Source organism: Pseudochaenichthys georgianus, chromosome 16 (assembly GCF_902827115.2).
Source record: "Pseudochaenichthys georgianus chromosome 16, fPseGeo1.2, whole genome shotgun sequence".
Taxonomy (NCBI): domain Eukaryota; kingdom Metazoa; phylum Chordata; class Actinopteri; order Perciformes; family Channichthyidae; genus Pseudochaenichthys; species Pseudochaenichthys georgianus.
In genome coordinates, this window is record NC_047518.2 from 6840166 (window position 1) to 6863936 (window position 23771).

At 40.0% G+C, this 23771-nt stretch overlaps 1 protein-coding gene across 1 annotated transcript in view; it reads left to right on the top strand.

Annotated features, from left to right (window-relative positions):
• The window catches only part of LOC117460443 (NIPA-like protein 2), a 56363-nt gene that overhangs the window by 13207 nt on the left and 19385 nt on the right, over positions 1-23771 (top strand). The window contains exons 6-8 of the mRNA XM_034101849.2: positions 18379-18475; positions 19010-19145; positions 19414-19502. Of these exons, the coding sequence (XP_033957740.1) occupies positions 18379-18475; positions 19010-19145; positions 19414-19502 (322 nt within the window). The remainder of the gene's footprint in view (positions 1-18378; positions 18476-19009; positions 19146-19413; positions 19503-23771) is intronic.

Sequence of the window (23771 nt, forward strand, 5' to 3'; positions counted from 1 at the left end):
AAAGATATTAATATGAGGAGGTGCAAAACAGAAAAATGAATTAACCTTTATTTTAACATGAAATAATACTTTAGATCAAGGTCTTCTTTTAAATAAGAAAAAAACTTTGGGGGTATCTATCTACAGATAAATATTAAGCCTGACAAAGTACTTAAAGAGCCTGTGACACGAGTTTCCCCCATCATCCAAACCCATCAATTTGAGTAAATATTGTCCCCTTGAAACCGTTACTGAACTGATTTTGGATATTTGTACTTTGATAACCATTAATCTGCCCTTCAAAGTTGACCATTTTCTGGATCTTCTCGGGGATTCTTCAAGTCCCGCTAAATGATGTGTGACGTCATTGCGAGCACAGCGCTCCAGCTGCACCGTTTAGGATCCCAGCATCTGCATGTAAACGCACAACGGCGCACACAGCAGCAAGCTCAGACAGCGATGACAGTTTACTTTTGAACGTGTCTGAGAGCTCATATGAGGCTGAAGGATCGGTTTATGTTGTATCTGTTAGAAGTTTAGGAATGAGGTGCGTCAATATGGGCGATAATACGGTCATGTAGCCAGTGGGACTGGGACTAAAAATCATCCCGGGACTCTCAACCCGCCCACTTCGGTACCGCTAGTAAATTGTCAACGGGGGGAGTGGGGGATGTGCTAGTGATTTATCCGAGCGGCCCACTTCGGTACCGGCCCATCGGGATTCGTCCCGATGGCCAGTCCGCCACTGCACCCGGCCCACGTAAACTGTCAACGGGGGGAGCCTCACTGCGGGGAAACGGTGGACCTAGTGTCCCGATCGGAGTGGGAATAATAATAATAATCCGTGCATTTTATCCATTAATTTCCCCAACATTGTGGTAAAAAAAACCACACGTTTAATCCATGTTGGTGTACTACAACTACAAAAAGCATCGGTTTGTTAAATCATCATCCTCACGATCATTTAATGTATCATATGTTCGCCGAATTGACATGAAAGCACTAATAAATGTAGTTTCATCCACTTGAGTTTACAACTACAAAAATAATCGATTTGTTTTTATATCACATCCGACGGGAGGAAATTCAGCAGCTCCGATTTTAATCCTAATTTAATCATCATCTTCACCCCGATCATTTATGTTTATTTTCGCCGAATTTACATGAAAATGAATATACTGTAGTCAACTTTATTACAACGTTATTAACGTGCCTAAACTCAGTAATTCACCATTTCTACCCATGACAACACACTTTGTCCGTGTTTGGCTCTCTCGCCGCACAGTGAAGCGGTCCCGCATTGACGTCACTTCCGGCTTCCCCAAAAACTTCAAAATGAGTCGAAGGAATTTCTCCGCGATGTTCGAAATTATTGATATGTCGGAACGGTATCGCACCTTCTTTTTTAAACTGACGGTTGGAGATGACTAGTAGCCCAATATTTCATTACACAACAGTTGTTGGGAGGCTGTCACAGGCTCTTTAACGTCTAATATATTGCTTTCCTGCAATGTTAACTAGGTTGAAACACTTATTTATACTCTTATGTATGTAGATAGTATAAGAAATGTGCAGAATATGACAGTGTAATGGTGGAGGTATACACACATATTGATAGATGTCTTGTAATGCACTGCTGAGGAACCTGTGACCCAAGTTGTGTATATGATATGTCAATAAACCTTAGAAAATCTTGAAATCTTGAAAGGGATGTGCAAAATAGCCATAATATACAGTCTTTAATTAACTATTAGTAGAGAATAACGAGTAACGAATATACTGTATTACTCGTTTCCATTCATGTCAATTGCAGATAAATGTTTAGTCTTCTCAAGCACCAACTATCAAATATCTCTCCTGATTGTTGACACTTGACAATCACCTTCCCTGAATTTTACTCAGGTGTAACTAAAGTCTGCTTTAAGGGTTGTTTATATTTCACATCATTAATCAGAATCTGCAAAGTAACTCAAATAAATGTAGTGGAGTAAAAATACCAGGTTAACCTCTGAATTGTAGTGGAGTAGAATTACAAAGTAACAATGAGCTGTCATGTGGGTATATATTAATGCTGCGCATTATGGACACAAGCGATTTTCATCCATTTAGTAATTATATGTTTTACATTTGATAACACCAATGTGTTTAATACTGGCAACTTCTAATTGTGGGAAAAACGAAAATGTTCAGTAGAGACGTCCCAGAAAACATATTGCGAAACACAATAGCCAGCATGTGTAGTTCTGGGGGGGCGTTCGATTCCAGTTTTGGATAGTCTGGCGTGGTTTCGTTCCACTTCAAACAGCTGTTTGACGCTCAGCGTAACCTTGGCGCACTGCCACTCCAACATCAAATCCCTGAGCTTGAAGATTAATCACGGGGACTGTAGTCCTAAACGATAGCTGGGGATTATGGGTAGTGTAGTGTCTTCGGCCATCCTAAACTCCTAGAGGCCTACGTCTGTTTCATGGTTATTTTTATTTTGAAATTCAGTTCCTGACGGACGCCAAAAAAGGATAATTGTGTGTTATTGGTGAGTAAATAACAGTGTGTTATTTTGAAAAGAATAACAAATTAGAACGAAAAAAAGATTTTAAAAATACAGATTTCAGTATTCTGAGGCTCTGAGCCCCATTTATTTTCCTCACAGACGGCAACAAAAGTCAGAAATGTTTGGCATTTGGTTTAAATTGTGTACAATGCTTTTATAATTTCCCCCTTCGATTCGGAGAAACAAATATTTGTTCAGTTTAGGATGGCCGAAGACACTACACTACCCAGAATCCTCAGCTATTGTTCCGCTTTGCCTCAAGCTCTGTGATTGGTTGACCTCCAACTGCATTCCATATGAAAAAAAAAACGTTTCGTAAAATATAAAATCATACTTTATTCAGCAGTGCTTGCTTTACTCTTTAAAAGTCATCACATGAATGCATAATAAATTGTTTGGCTGCATTAAATATTACACATCTGTCGTAGTTCTTTATTTATCTACAGAGATCGGGCCTCAGAATAGACCGGAAACTATTCTTTTACCGTTCTGTTTTAATTTCACAATAAAGTTAGTAATAATAATTTGTTTTGATATTATTGTTTTTTATTAACTACTAGACCGCTGGGTCATGTTAAGACCATCTTTTCTGTGTTGCTGTGGGTTTTTTCCATCGCTTTTGTGTTACAAATATCAAAACAATAACAGAATATATCTGTCGTAAACTAGAACCGGAAACAGCAGTATATTTTATTTTGTTAACACTGTAAACTTGACAGCTTTATAACCCAAACCACCAAAAAAAAAGCACGTTATTACCATAGACTGTATATATAAAGGTTATTACACGTTTAGAGTAATACAATGCAGGTAGATTGTGTTGCTTTTTAATGACTGTTTTAAAATGCCTTAATGTCTTTCATTTTTGTAAAGCACTTTTGAATGTGTTATATTATATATATATATAATATATAAATATTAAGGGTACATACAAAATAGTGGGAAAGTAGAAGGTCAATGATATAAATATAGAATAGAAAATATCAAGAAGATACTGTAAGTGATCTCTGCAATACATTACATTACATTACATTTAGCTGACGCTTTTATCCAAAGCGACTTACAATAAGTACATTCGACCAGGAAGACACAACCTTGAAGAAAACAGAATCATATAAGAACATCAGGTTTCAAAGAGCCAATCGTTTCAAGTGCTACTCAACTGGCTTTAGATAAGCAATAAAACAGTTTAGTGCCTGATAGGAGGATGTGCAACTTTCCTGCAATGTTAACTATGTTGAAGCACTTATTTTAACCGATATTATACATATTAATTATATTATACTCTTTTAAGATGTATGTAGATAGAATAAGAAATGTGCAGAATTTGACAGTTTAATGGTGGAGGTATACACACATATTGATAGATGTCTTGTAATGCACTGTTGAGGAACCTGTGACCCAAGTTTTTCATTCATTGCATAACTACACCGTAGTTGTGTATATGATATGTCAATAAACATTAGAAAATCTTTAAATATTGAAAGGGATGTGCAAAATAGCCATTATACAGTTAACTATTAGTAGAGAATAACGAGTAATGAATATACTTTATAGAGATCTGGAGATAAATGTTTAGTCTTCTCAAGCACGAACAATCAAATATCTCTCCTGGTTGTTGGCACTTGACAATCACCTTCCCTGAATTTCACTCAGGTGTGGGGGGGGGGGGTTCGATTCCTGTTTTGAATAGTGTGCCGTGGATGGGTTTCATTCCATTTCAAAATGATGTTTGATGTGTAAACTTCACCTGCCACTTGTCAAGCAAAGCACATGGTGTAGTCCCAAACGATAGCTGAGGATTCTGGGTAGTGTAGTGTCTTCGGCCATCCTAAACTGAACAAATATTTGTTTCTCCGAATTGAAGGGGAAAATTACAAAAGCATTGTACACAATTTAAACCAACCAATGTTGTGTAATCAACAAGGATAATCTGGTGTTTTTTAGTTGATGAGTAGTGCAGATATCACTGTAATATCAATCGACAGTAAAGAGAATACTTACTTCCGGGTGTAAAATCCAGCGTTATCCAATGGGAATGGACGCTCACATTGCTCTCCGTAATACAATAAAGTAAGTAAAACTAATTTACTATCATGAGCCAATACCATTTTATTTTTTTTAATATGAAACTTTTATTTCCAAAATCTCACAATAAATACATTTTTGAAGCTTGTAAAGGCAAGAAGACAGCTCTCCCTCGCCACTCTGCTGTTCTGCTGTTCCCCTCCCTCCGCTGAAATTAGGAATGTAAGGCGTATAGTAATCATAAGATAACACGGCAGGGGTTTCAAATAAACAAAGTCTTGGCTTTCAGAATATTAAACTTGTTTCGGCAAATTCAGATCATAAATACAACTTTGAAGCTTCGGCATAATTACTAGCGGAGAACGGAGTAACTTTACGTCACAGCAGGCATAACAACAGCCGGTGTTTCTCGTGAGTGTTTTCCCCGGGAAACAAACACAATACACACAAATGCAAAAATACACAAACACACACATGTATACACACACACACACTGAGCTTCCCCCAGACCAGTAATCCAAACGAAAATATCTTCCCTCCATACTATTTTGATCATTTGCTCCGCTAATCAATCAGATCGATGGATTCCAGAGATTTTTCTCAAAAATGATGACTCCGAAACAGTCAGTGGGCACCACTTAACAGCCAATCATAATGAGAATATGTTTCACATGTGACGTATTCAAATTGCGAGTGATTGATGAAGGTTGTTTAGGAGAAAAAGTTTGAGAAGAAAAAGTTTGAGAGTGGCGCTCGGAAAAGGAAATTGTTGAGGGAAAAGGAGTTTTGAGACAAGCAGCTATTACAAAAAATGTCGAAGCTTACAGGTTATTTTAAACCTGTAGGCCAGGATGAGGAGGAAGGACAGATGAGTTCTGTATCGAGCGGTAGCGGTGCCGGCCTCCCGCCGGCCTCCCGCCGGGCCTCGGAGCCAAGTAGGCCGTCTGGTTCTGATAGCGATGGAGTAGCTGGAGAGGAAAAACAGACAGGAGGGATGTTGGAGGAGATGGAGAGAACGACGAGAACTTGCTACGTGGAGGGGAGCCAACGGCAACCGGACAAATACATGAGGGAGGCCCGATATGTCACTCATCTGGAGGAGAGGACCAGGCGCGCGTAGAGCAGAGTGGAGAAGTGCGATCACAGAGCCTGCCGAGGCTATAAATGACTTTGATTTGTTGTTTACATAGGGGGCCTACAAAACCCCAGGGCCTGATGGCAGGTTAATGTGGGCTTGCGCACAGCGTAAAGCCAAAACTCACAGACATTTCAATGATTTGTAGGGCAAAGTTGGGTTTGGAAACGGTATCATGTCCTTTTTGGCGGGCATGCTTAACACCGGAGCCTCGCTGCGGGGAAACTTTGGCGCTGTTCCGAGTTTGTTCTAATCCGTCAAAATGACGGACTGCTTTCAGATTTTTCCGTCATTGTTAAAAAAAATCCGTCATAGACGGAAAATATTCGATTAACGCAACCTCTGGGTGATACACTCAATACAATCTATCCAAGGCGAACTAATATGGCGTTATATTTGTGCCTCTATCCTGAGCACGCAATGAAACATGTTGAGCACAGAGAAATATATTTTCTCTCATAAAACGCCTGCTCCGTGCTGCACGTGCTCTCTCTCCCTCGCTCGCTCGACCTCGCTCACTCGACCTCTCCAGCCTGTGCGCGCTCAGCTTTGCCTGCGCTCGCTCAAGTTGTTACAGCGTTACAAATGTGCCACAAAACCAACCAATCGGAGAACTCGAGAAGGTCAATTCTGATTGGCTGGTCGTCTCCAATTATATCTTCTATCTGAGATGAGAGAGGAATTTTCTGTTGCCATCAGGCTGTTGACGTTCTTATTACACATCCATCGTTGACATTTACAGGACATGACAGACTCGAATGAAGAGAATAGCACGCCACAGTGTCAGGTGAGTTATACATTTCTAGTTTTCTGATATCACGTTATTGTTTGCAATACCTGAGTTTGCTAGCCGGCAACATAGCTATAGGGGTAGTTTAAGCAAACAGCTAACATGTACATGAACCCTTCTGAGGTATTGATTACTTGCTGTAAGCATTAGAGGTGGCAGAATGACAAAACATGTTTCTCTCTCTATCACAATTTTGGGTTGAGCAGAACCTGGACCAACTTCTGTTTCCTGTTCTACAATGGGCATAGAGCTTGCGTTCATTTTCAACCGGACAACTAAACAGATTAGGCTAGGATACCGGATAAAGTTAGCAACACACGTTAACCATGAACAGCCTATTCATCCGTTCTCTTAATGTTATTTCCTCCAACGTTGTGGAATTAGAGAAAAGGTAGAGGGAGTTACATATGAGTTAAATATAACATTGGGGCTTGTGATTGTAGTGGGTGGAGGTGGTGAAATGAGTATATCCATCTTGGAGTTCAAGCTAGTATTATTATTATTATTATTATTATTATTATTGTGTATAGTTAACGTTACACAATAATAAGGAAGAGAGCTATGTTTGTGATGCATCGCTATTGATATGGATTTAGAATGGATATTTGAGACTTCTAAACAGTAAACAAAAACGTAACTTATGGGTGAGTGTTTTTAGCAGAGTCATAATGTCCTTGTGATTCTGTTATTATTACCTGTCTGTATTATGTTGCAGCTCAGCTGATTTTGGATTGATGGCAAAGGGAGAGGGACTTACGTGAGAGTGAAAACACAAGGTAAGTTTAAAATAGGTCAGCAATTTCCCATCCTCTAGGTTGCTAGATGTATCTAACCCTTTCTCCTGTCTCCCTCTCTCAGCACAAGAACCCCAGGGGGATTCAATGGAGCCTGAAGACCTGCAATGAGACCCTCACCCTGCACCTGAGTCTCAACTCCCAGAGTTTAGCAAGCCTCCTCCTGTTCCTTATTTTTGATTAAACAGACGTTAAGCTTCCCAATGGTGTGGTCTTTGTTTTGTGAAAAAAAAAGTTGTTGTCTTTTGTGATAGTAAATTGCTCCTGCTGACTTGAGCCAGCCATTCTTTCCTCTGTCAGTGGGGAAACTTTACATGTGTACTCCTTTCTCTGAGCTCTTGGAGCATCCCCAGGCTGCACAGCAAACCATGGGGGAGACTATATGCCAGGACAACATGGAGGAAAAGGCACAGACAAACTGCATGCATGCTATTCAATGTTTATTGAATTCAATTTATTTACATGGATGTTCCAAAAACAACACATGTCATCATCATGCTGCTGCTGCTAGTCCTTTGACTCATTGTGCTGTCAGTTGACCATCATTGATAGGCACCTGTGGGTCTCCTGTCCTTTCTGAAAGTCATAAAGATTACATTAGTCATTTAGATTACTTAGGTCATTACCAGGGGATTACTGTAACCACCATGAATTAAATAAATTGTAGAAATGATTCTAATCTGAATTTTTAAACATTCCTTCCCTCCCTCTAAATATATCAATAAACATTAGGATTTGATGTTCTTGACTACCATACAAGTTTAAGAAGATAATATTTGTTTTAAATAATTCAAAGCAATAAACAACAGGCTCTGTAACCAAGGCAATGTTAGCCTAACATGTAGGCTATACTGTATGTTAACAGGTAAGATAGCTGTTCACACTGTCTATTTTCTACTTTTTGTAATGCTATTTTATTTCTATTTAAGATGTTTACATTTTCGATTGTTTAATCCTAGTTTTTTAACTGTCTAATGTACAATGCAATACAATGCTGCTGCAGCGTAAACATTTCCCCAATTGGTATCAATAAAGTACTTCTTATTTTATCTTAATCCTCAAATATTAGCACATTTTACTTTAAAAAAACAAAAACACATTGATGTAACTACATACACATATCAATATGTTGTATAAATATTGCAACTCAAAACCTTTATTGACCACTAATTAACAAAAATTGCATTTCTATCCTGTTATTAATGCATTCAAATCGTGATTCAAATGGCCCGCCACGAACTTCAGGGAACTTTCTGAGTCTCTCTGAACCACGTGATGATCAAGCATTTTGGACTTCCGCTGTCGCAACTCTTCTCTCTACATGGCGCTGGACCAGCCAATCAGAATTGACCTTCTCGAGTTCTCCGATTGGTTGGTTTTGTGGCACATTTGTAACGCTGTGACAACTTGAGCGAGCGCAGGCAAAGCTGAGCGCGCACAGGCTGGAGAGGTCGAGCGAGCGAGGGAGAGAGAGCGCATGCAGCGGTCTGCTTGCGCACGGAGCAGGAGTTTTATGAGAGAAAATATATTTCTCTGTGCTCAGAAATGTTCAAGTGCGCGCTCAATCGCATTTTCTATGCTCAACATGTTTCATTGCGTCAGGCCCGGTTCCAGAACAAAATGACTAAGGGTGCATCTGAGATTAGAGAGGGTGCAGTGGTAAAGTGCTATTTTACAAGTGGGGAGTGTACCTAACACCCTCTATCCTCTATCCTCACCTCCTCTGGGGGGGTCCAGGGGCATGCTCCCCTGGGAAGATTTTTTTTTTTAAATATTGAAGTTAAAAGCATCAATCTGGTGCACTTTGAGAGCAACATCAGGAGATCTATGTGCTCTTTGCTTGATTCATGCCTTCCCAGTCCCTTATCACGTAGCCTATAAGAGCTTGGCACCAGTTGTTGTAGCCAGTTGTGGTGAAGGAATCTGACTTACTTGAACCGAAATGTCTACATGCATAGCAGAAGATGGCATCTTTTTTACATGAATATTCCAGCCAATCTCTGTTTTGAAACCATGAGCTGCAAAATGAGCGCCTTACCCTACTGTACAGGCGAGTTGGGTACTTTTTTAAATATACCTGGGCAGGCTCTGTTTTGCAGAGGTCCTCTGGCACTTGCAAGCCGCTGAGGAGTTTGGGGTAACGAAGACGGCTGTGGCTTCTCCGCCTCCGTGGGCGAGGCGGGCAAAGCCGGCGAGTCGGGCAGGAAGACGTTAGTGTCCACGACAGTAACGTAATGTCCCCATGATCTGAACTGTTATTACCTGCAGTAGATGCAGTGTATGCTGGCGATAAGGGCTGGTTGTTTGACCCATTTTCTGATCCATCATTGACTGCTGTGTAAGCACCTTGCTCGCCTCGAGCACTTCTGATTAAGTTCTTAAACTACAAGGACAAAACCAAAGTGATGTCGGCTGCATATGAAAAGGGTAAAATCCACTTTGACAAACATCATATAATGTTTTTCCATGACGTCGCCAAGGAGACGGATAAAAAGCGCAGAGCCTACGATGGAGTTAAAACGAGGTGCAGAGACATGGGTCTGCGGTATGGAATACAATATCCATCCTCTTTCCGAGTGACGCATGATGGCAACTCTCGCCTCTTCACTTCTCCTACGGATGTACACACGTTCCTGAACAAGATCCAGGAGAGGCCCAGAGATTGAACAGTTCTGTGAAAGCTCCTGGTGAGATTACCATAAAGAATAGCCTACAGTATATTACTTGTTACTGTAAAAGGACAAAATCTGCTATATATACACTGTCAAAGTAAAGTTTTGTCTTTGCAGTATTTAGCAGTAATAATATTTATGTAGGATGTATAGGCTATACACTGGTATATCTTTGTTACATTTATTATATTACACTGTTTTCTGTTATTGATACTCTTAAGAATAAGTGATGTCCTTGAACGGTTAAATCTAAGTTATGCCTTTAAACTCCCAAAATCACATTGTAGATCCTAACAATGGCAGCTAAACGTGGTGTTTACTTATGAATACTTTTTATTTTAAGAGCTTTAAACTTGCTGCCTATTGAATGAAAACATTGACAAGTTAAATTGGAAATATTTTATAGAAGTGTTTAGTTATATTCATTCCCTTTGTTAACATTTCTATAATTTGTATGGAAATTGGAACGGAGCAACGCTTTAGGGACTTGTTTGTGGACATTTATTCTGTTCCTCAGTTTTGTGGACCAGGTAGCTCCATGATTAGAGTCTTTAGGAGGGAAAGGGATGCTCATCGTTTGAGCACAGAGAGGTGTGGGGTTCGTTTGGGGAATTTCACATGGGGCGTTTTGTTTCTTCTAAATACTGTTGTATTTATGTTCAGATAACAGAATATGACTTCCAATACATAATTTAAGATAACTTCATGGAACGTACGTGGGCTCAATAACTTATCGAATCTTAAGCAAGTGTTAAATAAAGCTAAGAGGTTGAATTCCAAAATACTGCTTTTACAGGAATCACATTTGCCACGATGTGATATTCAATGGTCAGGTCATCGCAGCCTCCTATTCTTCCCATGCTAGAGGTGTGTTAACTCTTATACATAAATCCATTCCTTTTAACATAATTAGGACTATCTCTGACCCAAGAGGCAGATATTCCATTATTCACGGCACCCTTCTTACAGAAACCTTGAATGTTGTCAATATATACGGCCCTAATGAGAATGTTCCCTTATTCTTCAAAAACATTTTTCTAACTTTATCCTCCCTCCCAGGCCATTATATTATAGGGGGAGACTTCAATTGTGCACTAGAGCCCAGTATTGACGGATCAAGGGGGACAGACTTGTCTCACACCAAACAAGGAAAACCCTTAAACAACTGATCCAGGATTTTAATTTGTTTGAAGTTTGGAGGTCATTTAAACCAGCTTCCAGAGAATATTCTTGTTTTTCCACCACTCACCAAAGACACTCACGTATAGACCATTTCCTGGTTTCTATTACAAAATTACAAATTACAAAATTACAAAATGTTGGTATGACAGTAGGGTCCTCTCTGACCATTCACCAATTTCATTACAGTTTAATAACTCTAATCTTGTTATGAATCCACCTAGGTGGCGTTTTCAATCCAGATGGCTACAGGATAGAACATTTGTTGAATTTGTAGGAATACATATTGACCTCTATTTTAGCATGAATACTAACGAAACCTCTCCAACTGTACGCTGGGAAGCGTTTAAGGCATACATTAGGGGCATGATTATTAGCTATTCTAGCTCGCAGAACAAAGCCTTTAAATCCAAATTAAATTCACTGGAGGGTTGTATTAAAGATTTGGAGGATAGGATTGTTACCCAAGATTCCCCAGAACTACAAGCAGAACTTTTGGTCCTAAGGACTCAATATAGTGAATTATCGAGTAACAAAGCTACTATGATCAGGGAGAAAAGACTGGGAAAATATTGGCTTGGCGTATAAAAAAATTGCAATCTGAAAGATCAACAGCATTAAAACAAATGGTAAATTAACAAATGACCAAGCAGAAATAAATAATGCTTTTAAAATATTTTATGAAAAACTTTATACATCCGAACATAAAGATTCAGGCCAACAGGAACATTTTCTAAGTTCATTAGTTTTCCCCACTATTTCAACTGATTCAAAAGGAAAACTAGACCATATCATAGGAACTGACGAGCTTTCAGAAGCCATAACCAGCATGACGGGGGGAAGGCGGCTGGTCCAGATGGGCTTCCTGTAGAAATCTATAAACAATTTAAAGATAAGCTACTACAACCACTTTTGGATATGCTGTTGGAGTCATACGAAAAGGAGGACCTACCACCATCTCTTAGAGGGGCACTAATCACTCTGATGCTAAAACCAGGAAAGGACCCCACTGACTGTGCATCGTACAGACCAATCTCACTGCTTAATACAGATAGCAACATTTTATGCAAGACGTTGTCGAGACGCCTAAACAAACTACTGCCTTCCATGATTAAAGATGATCAAAATGGTTTTATTCAGGGAAGGCAAGCTTTTCATAATGTTAGAAGGGTACTAAATATTCTTTATGAAAAAAGAGGGTCACCTAACATGGCACTGCTGTCCTTAGACGCAGAGAAGGCCTTCGACCGAATTGAGTGGAAGTATTTATTTGAAGTGTTGGAGAGGTTTGGAATAGGCGAAGGCTTTCTCAAATGGATCAGGACGATATATAAGAACCCAACAGCTGAAGTGGTGACAAATAATATTACTTCTACATCCTTCTCATTGTACAGATCTACACGTCAGGGCTGCCCCCTCTCCCCATTGCTGTTTGTGTTAGCAATGGAGCCATTTGCCATGGCTATTAGAGACTCTCCATCTATATCTGGGATCTCAGTCGGTGACTTGGATCATCGAATATCACTTTATGCGGACGATGTTGTTCTTTTTTTTAATCAAATCTAGAGTATTCTGTACCATCTCTGTTAGAACTAATTACAACCTACAAAATAAATATGCATAAATCCTCAATACTTTATCTAAATGAACAAGAGAGGCAGCAACCTAGAATACAAACTCCCGTTTCAGCTCATAGGGAAGGATTCACCTATTTAGGAATAAAAATCACACCTGAAATGAATGATCTGGTTCCAGCCAACTATAACCCTGTTGTAGACTCTGTGGTAGAATCGCTTAACAGATGGACCTTAATGCCAATCTCCTTAATCGGTCGTGTTAACATCTTAAAAATGAATACATTACCCAAATTGCTCTATTTGTTTCAATCAATCCCCTTACCCCCACCCGAGTAATTTTTTTAAAAATGTAAGAACATATTTGCCAACTTTATCTGGAATAATAGACGCTCTCGGCTCCGTTTTACCCTACTTGAAAAAAAACCTTTCTAAGAAATACCATACACATCTGGCATGAGGTCCAAAGATATATAGGGGACACCCCCCACTGTCAGGTTCAACCTGATCTCACCAGAATGCGTGACTCCACCACGACTTCTTAACACCACAATGCGTGGTGGAGTCACGAACTTTGTTACATTTGCGTGTCGGCACCACGCAAACAACCCCAAGTGAATGAGGCTCCTTTGTCGTGGTGCACACACGCATTTCTACAACGTGCATTGTGTGTAATGCAACTGTTATTTTTATTAAATTAGTTAGTTTTTAAGGAAGGCCAGAGCTTCAGCTGTGTCAAATAGATTGTTCCCTTCAGTTAACGTTATTTAAAAGATAATGATCATGTCCCCTGTATTGTATTACGAGCGTCCATTCCCATTGGATAACGGAGAATTTTACACCCGGAAGTAAGTAGCCTATTCTCCTTACTGTTGATTGATTTTACAGTGATATCTGCACTACTCAACGACTAAAAAACACCAAATTGTCCTTGTTAATTACACAACATTGATTGGTTTGAATTGTGTACAATGCTTTTGTATTTTACCCCTTCGATTCGGAGAAACAAATATATTTTCGGAGTTTTTGGACGGCAGAAGACACTACACTACCCAGAATCCTCAGCTATCGTTTGGGACTACACCATGTGCTTAGCTTGACAAACCCCGTGATCAATCCTCAACCTCTGTGATTGGATGCGCGACGTTTACACGGAGCGTCCAAAAGGACTTTGAAATGGAATGAAACCCATCGACGGCACACTATTCAAAACAGGAATCGAACGTGTCCTACCCCCCCCCCCCCCCCTTAGGTCACAGGCTCCTCCAACAGTGCTACGCAATAAAACAGATACACAGAAAAAATAGTGAAATAGTGCAATAAGAGTCTATATACAAGTGATTGGAATATGATATATTAGATAAATAATTTCTAAGTAGCAGCCAGATGAATGTTATTTCTAAGTGCAGGTGTTTAATAGTCTTCTGGCCTGTGGGATGAAGCTGTCTCTGTGTCTGGTGGTTTTAGTCCGGATGCTGCGGTACCGCCTGCCAGACTGCAGCAGACAGAACCGTTTGTGGCTGGGGTGATGGGGTCTTTTATAATCCTGAGGGCTTTCTTTAAGGTTAACCTGGTATTTTTACTCCACTACATTTATTTTAGTTACTTTACAGATTTGGATTAATGATGTGAAATATAAACAACCCTTAAATCAGACTTTAGTTACACCTGAATGAAATTCAGTGAAGGTGATTGTCAAGTGCCAACAATCAGGCGAGATATTTGATAGTTGGTGCTTGAGAAGACTAAATATTTATCTGCAGATCCGTTTAAAGCATATTCATTACTCGTTATTCTCTAATAGTTCATTAAAGACTGTATATAATTGCTATTTTGCACATCCCTTTCAAGATTTCAAGATTTTCTAAGGTTTATTGACATATCATATACACAACAGTGTAGTTATGCAATGAATGAACAACTTGGGTCACAGGTTCATCAACAGTGCATTACAAGACATCTATCAATGTGTGTATACTTCCACCATTACACTGTCGTATTCTGCACATTTCTTTAAATAAAGCCTTATTAGTTAGCACATCCTCCTATCAGGCACTAAACTGTTTTACTCTAGATATCATTTGAGTATCTTCTTGATATTTTCTATTCTATATTTATATAATTGACCTTCTACTTTCCCACTATTTTGTATGTACTCTTAATATTTGAATGTTTTCATAAAATATAACACATTCAAAAGTGCGTTACAAAAATGAAAGACATTAAGAAAAAGGCATTTTAAACAGTCATTAAAAAGCAACACAATCTTCCTGCATTGCAATTACTCTAAACGTGTAATAACGTGCTTTAACCAGTAGGTGGTTTGGGTTAAAAGGCTGTCAAGTTTACAGTGTTAACAAAATAAAATATAGGCCTACTGCTGTTTCCGGTTTAGTTTACGACGAATATTATTTTGTTATTGTTTTGATATTTGTAACACAAAAGCGATGGAAAAAACCCATAGCAACCAAAAAAAGATGGTCTTAACATGACCCAGTCGTCTAGTAGTTAATAAAAAACAATAATATCAAAACAAAATATTACTACTAACTTTATTGTGAAATTAAAACAGAACGGTAGAAGAATAGTTTCCGGTGTATTCTGATGCCCGATCTCTGTAGATAAATAAAGAACTAAGACAGATGTGTAATATTTAATGCAGCCAAACCATTTATTACAATGCATTCATGTGATGACTATCAAAGAGTAAAGCAAGCACTGCTGAATAAAGTATGATTTTCTCTTTTACGAAACGTTTTTTTTCATATGGAATGCAGTTGGAGGTCAACCAATCAAAGAACTTGAGGACTGATCACGGGGTTCATGGTGTAGTCCCAAACGATAGCTGAGGATTCTGGGTAGTGTAGTGTCTTCTGCCGTCCAAAAACTCCGAAAAAATATTTGTTTCTCCGAATCGAAGGGGTAAAATACAAAAGCATTGCACACAATTCAAACCAATAAATGTTGTGTAATTAACAAGGACAATTTGGTGTTTTTTAGTCGATGAGTAGTGCAGATATCACTGTAAAATCAATCGACAGTAAGGAGAATAGGCTACTTACTTCCAGGTGTAAAATTCTCCGTTATCCAATGGGAATGGACGCTCGTAATACAAGACATGATCATTATCTTTTAAATAACGTTAACTAAAGGGAACAATCTATTTGACACAGCTGAAGCTCTGGCCTTCCTTAAAAACTAACTAATTTAATAAAAATCACAGTTGCATTACACACAATGCACGTTGTAGAAATGCGTGTGTGCACCACGACAAAGGAGCCTCATTCACTTTACATTGGGGTTGTTTGCGTGGTGCCGACACGCAAATGTAACAAAGTTCGTGACTCCACCACGCATTGTGGTGTTAAGGAGTCGTGGTGGAGTCACGCATTCTGGTGAGATCAGGTTGGTCAGGTTTCACCCCCATATGGGGCCATTTATACCTGGTAGAGAAGATGCTGGTTTTAAGACTTGGGCGAACAAGGGATTAAGCAGGATTACCGATTTGTACAATGATGGAAATGTAATGCCATTTACTAAACTACAAGAAAAGTATGATATTCCTTCTAAGCACTTCTTTACATTTTTACAAATAAGACATGTTATCTCTGTATCTCAAAACCGCTCACTTACTCAGCCACCTCTCTCAATGTTGGAAGACATTACAGTTAAACACGTGGTTGGTAGAGGCCAGCTATCGCTGCTCTATAAACATTTTGTAGACAAGTCACCTGCATCTTCAGAAGATAAACTTGAGGCTTGATTTACAAGAGGAAATCTCTGAAAAAGAATGGTCTGAAGTGTGCCTGAAGGCTCAAACACAAACAATCAACACACGGCTTAAGTTGATACTTAAGCCTGTTATATATGTTCTTGGATTTTAAGAACATATATAACGCCATCAAAACTACATCACTTTAATCCCAATACCCCAGACACCTGCTTTAAATGTAACGATGCTAAAGGATCACTCTTTCACTGTTTGTGGGAATGTAATGTGGTCAATAGTTTTTGGAAGGAGGCTCTTAACACGATTAACCAGATAACAAAACTGAAAATCCCTTGTCAGCCAAAGTTGTGCATCCTGGGTATTTATCCAAAAGACTTTGTTTCTAAGAAGAGTGAGCGTGCACTTATAGACTTGTGTATTTTACAAGCTAAGAGGGCAATAGCTATAGAAGGGAAAAATGTGAACAAACCTAGTATGAATAAATATATTAAGGATCTGTCAGCATGTGTCGCTTTAGAAAAACTAACATACATTACTAAAGGAAAGCTGGCAGTTTTCGAAAATATCTGGGGGAGCTTCATGGAGTTTCTGAAAAATAATGTTGGTAATGATTAATAACACCAAAGACCGGGCGGGGAAGGGGGCAACGAGAATACGATTCTAAAGTGTAGTAGCCCACGTCATATTCTTTCAGATGTTTGTCCTGTATCACCTGTGTTTATTTGCATGCCTATTCATTTGATTTTACACTGTATCTGCCACAGACTGACTACTTATTTTATTTTATGTATGTGTAATGTTCGTTATTGTATGTATGTGTAACGTCCGTTACAGCTTACGGCTGGTAGAGCCCCAGAGCAGTATCAAAACTGCCCCTGGAGGGGAAACCCCGTGTCGTTGGGAGACCCCTTGGTAATCAGGGCAGCTTTATGACCCACAATCCCTAACCCCCAATTTTGATCCCTTTATACCAATTTAAAATATGCAAACACAGCCAGAGTCAAACATTAATATCACAGCAGTGACATTACCACATCAGCAGAGCTTATATCATATCTCAACATTAATGAAAACTACATCAACCACAGTGATCAATGTGAAACTATAATTTAAAGTGGACCTATCATGCTATATTTGAAAAATATATTGTAGAGCCATACCTATACAAAATCTGTCTGTGACGTTTTTTTTTCAAAATACCAAACAGATCACCCATTGTAGCCATGCCTCATACTGCTCAAACCCCTCTTTTGAAGCCCTGTTAGAGAAACGCGGATCTTGGGTCCTTAGAGAAGAGGAGGCGGAGCTAATGCCTGATCAGAATTCCTGATCTAATTCGGTTGTGATAAAACGCCATTTTGTTTAAACCACGTCAAGGATTATTTCCGAAATAGTATGGAGCTCAAATGCTTTTTCTCTTGCAGGTTTATCACAAAGTGAGTTCTTTTTTTATTTCCTACTTTTTAAACACATGTGCTCTTCAGTACAGGTTAGCTCTGAGTGTTAGCTAGGCTTGCTAGACTTGATTACGTCCAAAACACGTCAGGCATTGTTTCTGATAGCAACTTTCTGTGGGTCCGCCGACGTCCCAGCGGATGGAAATCGTCACAGCGGATGGAAATCGTCACAGCGGATGGAAATCTTTATCCGCTCGTTGTGCACCCGTTTTTAAAAGATTTGGGTACAGAGGAAAGGGTTTTATTTTCTGACGCTGCTTGAGTTCCCCGACGCACCGGGGACACGTATTTATGTATAAAAGACATCACAAAGTGCATTTTGCATGATAGGTCCCCTTTAAGCATGCAGCTCATTGCCTGCATACCACCCTTTGTAATAAAGATAAGATGGTCAGTAAAAGTACAGTTCTGATTAAAATTGTAATGGCAAAATTTGACGCAATGGAATCTCAATGAATGATTTGTGTGTCCCCCTCTCACTCTCAACAGTTACTAGAGATGCTTCTCTTTTGTTTCCTGCTCTATCTGTACAAGATGAGGAATGTGAAGCACATCGTCATTGTGATGCTGCTGGTGGCTCTGCTAGGTAAGAACCCATGGCAGCTGTCTGATTGAGAGCAGAGGTTAGGGATTAAACATATTGAGGAAGTCATTGGTTGCTCCGTTGCCTGGCTACTAAAACTGGACTCATGCTCTGTAATCATCTCTGTTAAAGGGATAGTTTGTATAGTTTAATGGAAGGGAGCACAAGCAAAGAAGCTCAGTGATGTTCTGTTGTAAACTGCGGCAGCAGCAAAACATATTTTAGTCACACATAAAAAAATCTATATCACTAGTATCATCGCTAAATTTTGAATATTTTCACCGATTCACCCTGCTTTCTGAAGGGGAACCGAAGTTGTTATCCATGTTCTATTCACCAGATTGAAAAATACAACAATGTTAACTCTAACTATACAGGTGCCATCATCCGAGAAATTATAAAAATATTCTTATTGTAGTGTACACTTCAATGATATATATATATATATATATATATATATATTTTAAGGTGCCTTGCTTTGAGTTGGATAAAATATGTTTTGCTGCTGTGATAATAAAGTGATCCATTGTTCGGCAGCTTCTCTGACAGTTATCTCAGTCAAAGCGGTGTCAGGGATGATCGCAGAGTCAATAACAGGCCAGCTGCAGCTCATCTACCCCATCTTCTACGTCATGGGTGTCATCATGATTGTCTCCTGTGCCTTCCAGATCAAGTAAGTCCTGGTTTTGTCTCTCTTCCTCTGTGAACCTTCTTTTTCTCTTTCAGACACTATTTTGTTGTTGAAATCCCTGATGTTTGTCACAGGCTGGATGCAATTTAGACATATTAGTTCAAGCAGAATCTGAGGGAAATAATTATATTTGAGATGGTGATATTGGCATCTAAAGTGATATGACGGATGAATATACACACTTGTTTCTATAACAAATGTCTTTATTTTCGCTGCATCTCCCAAACTGATTTTTGTCCTCTTTCTACAGATTTCTCAATCAGGCAATGACAATGTTTGATGCCACAGAGGTGGTTCCTATCAACTTTGTGTTTTTCACCACAAGTGCCATTGTTGCAGGTATATCAACAGTTTCACCCATTTAATGAAAGTGTGTATTTTTCCAATTTAAAGTGGACCTATCATGCTATATTTGACAAATATATTGTAGGGCCATACCTATATAAAACATGTCTGTGAAGTTTTCTTTTCAAAATACCATGCATCATTTCGCTCTATTTGCTCTTTTCCAGCCCTGTTTTTGCAAGGGCTGATTCTGTGACGTAGCTTTAATGCAAATTAGCTACAGCTGACCACGCCCCCCTGCAGGAGAGGGGAGCATGCTCTGATCAGCTGCTGGGCTCTCAGAAGAGGGGGAGGAAAAGAGAGGCTCCGTCCTTCGTGTTTTATTCTTATATATATATTAGAGCCGGGACTCGATTAAAAAAATTAATCTAATTAGAGGCTTTGTAATTAATTAATCGAAATTAATCGCATTTTTAATCGCATTTTTAATCGCATTTTTAAAAATCGCATTTTTAAGTACAGGGCCATCTAAGCTAATTTACAGATGGCCCTGAGCCCAATAGAGATTGCCCTGAAAAATGCACGCGGACGAAATGGCACGAAGGGTTTGGGGGGCCTCCGTCCCCCTAGACATTTTTTAATTTTTGCAGGTCTTAGATGCTGTCTGGTGCATTCTCTAGACTGAATTATAAGATGAACCACCACAATATTATATTGTACAATTTCAATTGTATTCTTCATTTCACTTGTTTGTTTGTTCTTGTTTGTGTTTGCTCGCTTGCATGCCCTGCATAGCTTTAAGAAATACTTAAGTTGTTGGTCAAAACACTTTCCATCTGATGAAGGCAAATGCCTTCCCAGATGGAAAAAAGTAGAAAACATTACATTCAGTTATAACTGCCAAAACAAACATTATTTACACTATTATGGCCCCTGTTAAAAATGTTTGTAATGTTAACTACTGTAAATTGGTCGAACGAATGCCTCCTCATCCGGAAGCTGACCGAGCAGCAGTCGAGAGGAGCCGAGCGCATCCACGAAGTACACGTCAGAGTTCCCGTTAGCCGGCAAATCTAAATATCTTCGGTCAAAATAATTTCCCTTTAGAGCAATACCGCTTCAGTTGCGCCACTTATGTGACAGACAAGAAGAGTATGTGACAGACAACTCTAATGTCTAACACGTAATGTGGAGAAAGAGATATCCTGGATGGGTTGATTGTGCGTTGATCTGTTGGTAATGCCTCGGGCTTCCGGTGGGCATGTAAACAAATGCATAATGCTGCGCTATACTTTGTGGCCTCATCCAGTTGCATAGCGACACTTATTGTGTAGTTGTCTTTTAATAAGCAGGTAGTCATATCATTAGCTAGAACTAGCTGGATCTGATCGATATGGACATAAACGCGAGTGAAGTCTAATCTGACGGGAGAGAGAGATCAGCTGCTGCTGACGAGGCGAGACTCGACACGCAGCTCTGCATAAGCACATGCAGCGGTGAGCGGAACAAAACACACACTTCAGGTTAGAATATCACACGTAGCTATTTTAATTACCTCTCAAACTACCTAAACTAGTTATAGATATGTTTAGTTTTACTGTCGGGTCACTCATTACTAGATCCGCGAGCTGCATGATACTGGCATAATAGATTGCCCGATCGGGCAACCAGCAGGTGAGGCTTCATTGCCCGAGCTAAATACTAGATGGCCCCGGGCCATCGGGCAGTCCTTAATGTCGAGCCCATCCAGTGAGCCAGGGAGCTGGTTATTTTCTCAGACGTGGACTTACTTATCCTGGCCATGAAACCAGTCGTCTGGTTGAGTGTGGGTTGGGTCAGGGTGTGGTTCCTTGCACTCGGAGTCGGGCTAACGTCCACGCTAGCTGCTACATGCTTTGCATTTAGGTGATACTTTAGGCTTGATGTGCTGCGGTGATATGCAAATTCTTTTTTGCATAATTTGTACACAACCGTGCTCTTGTCGACGCTTCCATCCGTCCGTTTTTTAAAACAAAATTTCCCATCCACGGGGCCGACCAAAGCGGTCTCATTAGCTTGTTCGTTCATGTTTGACTATTGTTCACCGTGGTTTGTTGTTGCTTGAAGTCCCATGCTGAAGTCATGAACGTTAGTTGGTGCTCCAGTATAATCGGTACGCCTGAAACTCAACCAGTGAGAAACGTTCCGCTGTGCAAAAATAAGTGCGATTAAAATGCGTTAATTTTTTTAACGCGTTAATTTTTGTGTAATTAATTAATCTTAATTAACGCGTTAAAGTCCCGGCCCTATATATATATATATATATTAGGGCCGGGACTTTAACGCGTTAATTAAGACCAGACGACTGCTTTCAGGGCCAGGGTAAGTCAGTCCACGTCTGAGAGAATAACCAACTCACTGGCTCACTGGGGGTTCGACATTAAGGACTGCCCGATGGCCCGGGGCCATCTAGCATTTAGCTCGGGCAATGAAGCCTCACCTGCTGCAATCTATTATGCCAGTATCATGCAGCTCGCGGATCTAGTAATGAGTGACCCGACAGTAAAACTAAACATATCTACAGTATAACTAGTTCAGGTAGTTTGAGAGGTAATTAAAATAGCTACGTGTGATATTCTAACCTGAAGTGTGTGTTTTGTTCCGCTCACCGCTGCATGTGGTTATGCAGAGCTGCGTGTCGAGTCTCGACTCGTCAGCAGCAGCTGATCTCTCTCTCCCGTCAGATTAGACTTCACTCGCGTTTATGTCCATATCGATCAGATCCAGCTAGTTCTAGCTAATGATATGACTACCTGCTTATTAAAAGACACCTACACAATAAGTGTCGCTATGCAACCGGATGAGGCCACAAAGTATAGCGCAGCATTATGCATTTGTTTACATGCCCACCGGAACCCCGAGGCATTACCAACAGCACAATCAACCCATACAGGACATCTCTTTCTCCACATTAAGTGTTAGACATTAGAGTTGACTCTTCTTGTCTGTCACATAAGTGGCGCAACTGAAGCGGAATTGCTCTAAAGGGAAATTATTTTGACCGAAGATATTTAGATTTGCCGGCTAACGGGAACTCTGACGTGTTCTTCGCGGATGCGCTCGGCTCCTCTCGACTGCTGCTCGGGTCTGCTCGGTCAGCTTCCGGATGAGGAGGCATTCGTTCGACCAACTTACAGTAGTTAACATTACAAACATTTTTAACAGGGGCCATAATAGTGTAAATAATGTTTGTTTCGGCAGTTATAACTGAATGTAATGTTTTCTACTTGTTTCCATCTGGGAAGGCATTTGCCTTCATCAGATGGAAAGTGTTTTGACCAACAACTTAAGTATTTCTTAAAGCTATGCAGGGCATGCAAGCGAGCAAACAAGAACAAACAAACAAGTGAAATGAAGAATAAAATTGAAATTGTACAATATAATATTGTGGTGGTTCATCTTATAATTCAGTCTAGAGAATGCACCAGACAGCATCTAAGACCTGCAAAAATTTAAAAATGTCTAGGGGGACGGAGGCCCCCCAAACCCTTTCGTGCCATTTCGTCCGCGTGCATTTTTCAGGGCAATCTCTATTGGGCTCAGGGCCATCTGTACATTAGCTTAGATGGCCCTGTGCTTAAAAATGCGATTTTTAAAAATGCGATTAAAAATGCGATTAATTTCGATTAATTAATTACAAAGCCTCTAATTAATTAGATTAATTTTTTTAATCGAGTCCCGGCTCTAATATATATATATATATATAGTCATTAATCATTTGTTTTAAAGCTCAATAAATAACAAAGAAGCCCTTTGACCGGCACTTTTCTAATTTTGTCCGGAAGATTTAAACTTTAACGGACATGTTGACCGGCGGAAAAAGATCTAACTGAAACTCTGCCGCACGGTCCCCTCGTGCCTTGGAAGAGGCGGAGAGGTGGGTGTTTGTCATCTGCTGGTGGACTAACCGGAGAGAATTACAGCAGCAGGAGCAAACGCTTGCCTCGGGGAGGGAGAAAAAGAGCCAGAGCGTCCACAGCGGAGAATAAACAGAAGGGTAACCATGGCAACCATGCGCGGGAAGTTTTCTTCGCTGCTTTTGTGGAAGACTACAGCGCCACTTACAGGCCTGGCATATGTACTACAGCGTCTCCAGCGCTTTTGAGCGCCAATGGCCGTGGCCCAACCCCCCATTCCCCTGATAGGTGGAGAGTTGGCCATATAGGCGGAGCACCCCTTTTCTGACGTCTGTAGCAGCTCCGTTGCAGCCCCGTTTTTAGAGATTTGGGTATGGAGGAAAAGAGAGAGGGTTGTGTTTTCGGACACTTGGTGAGTTCCCTGACA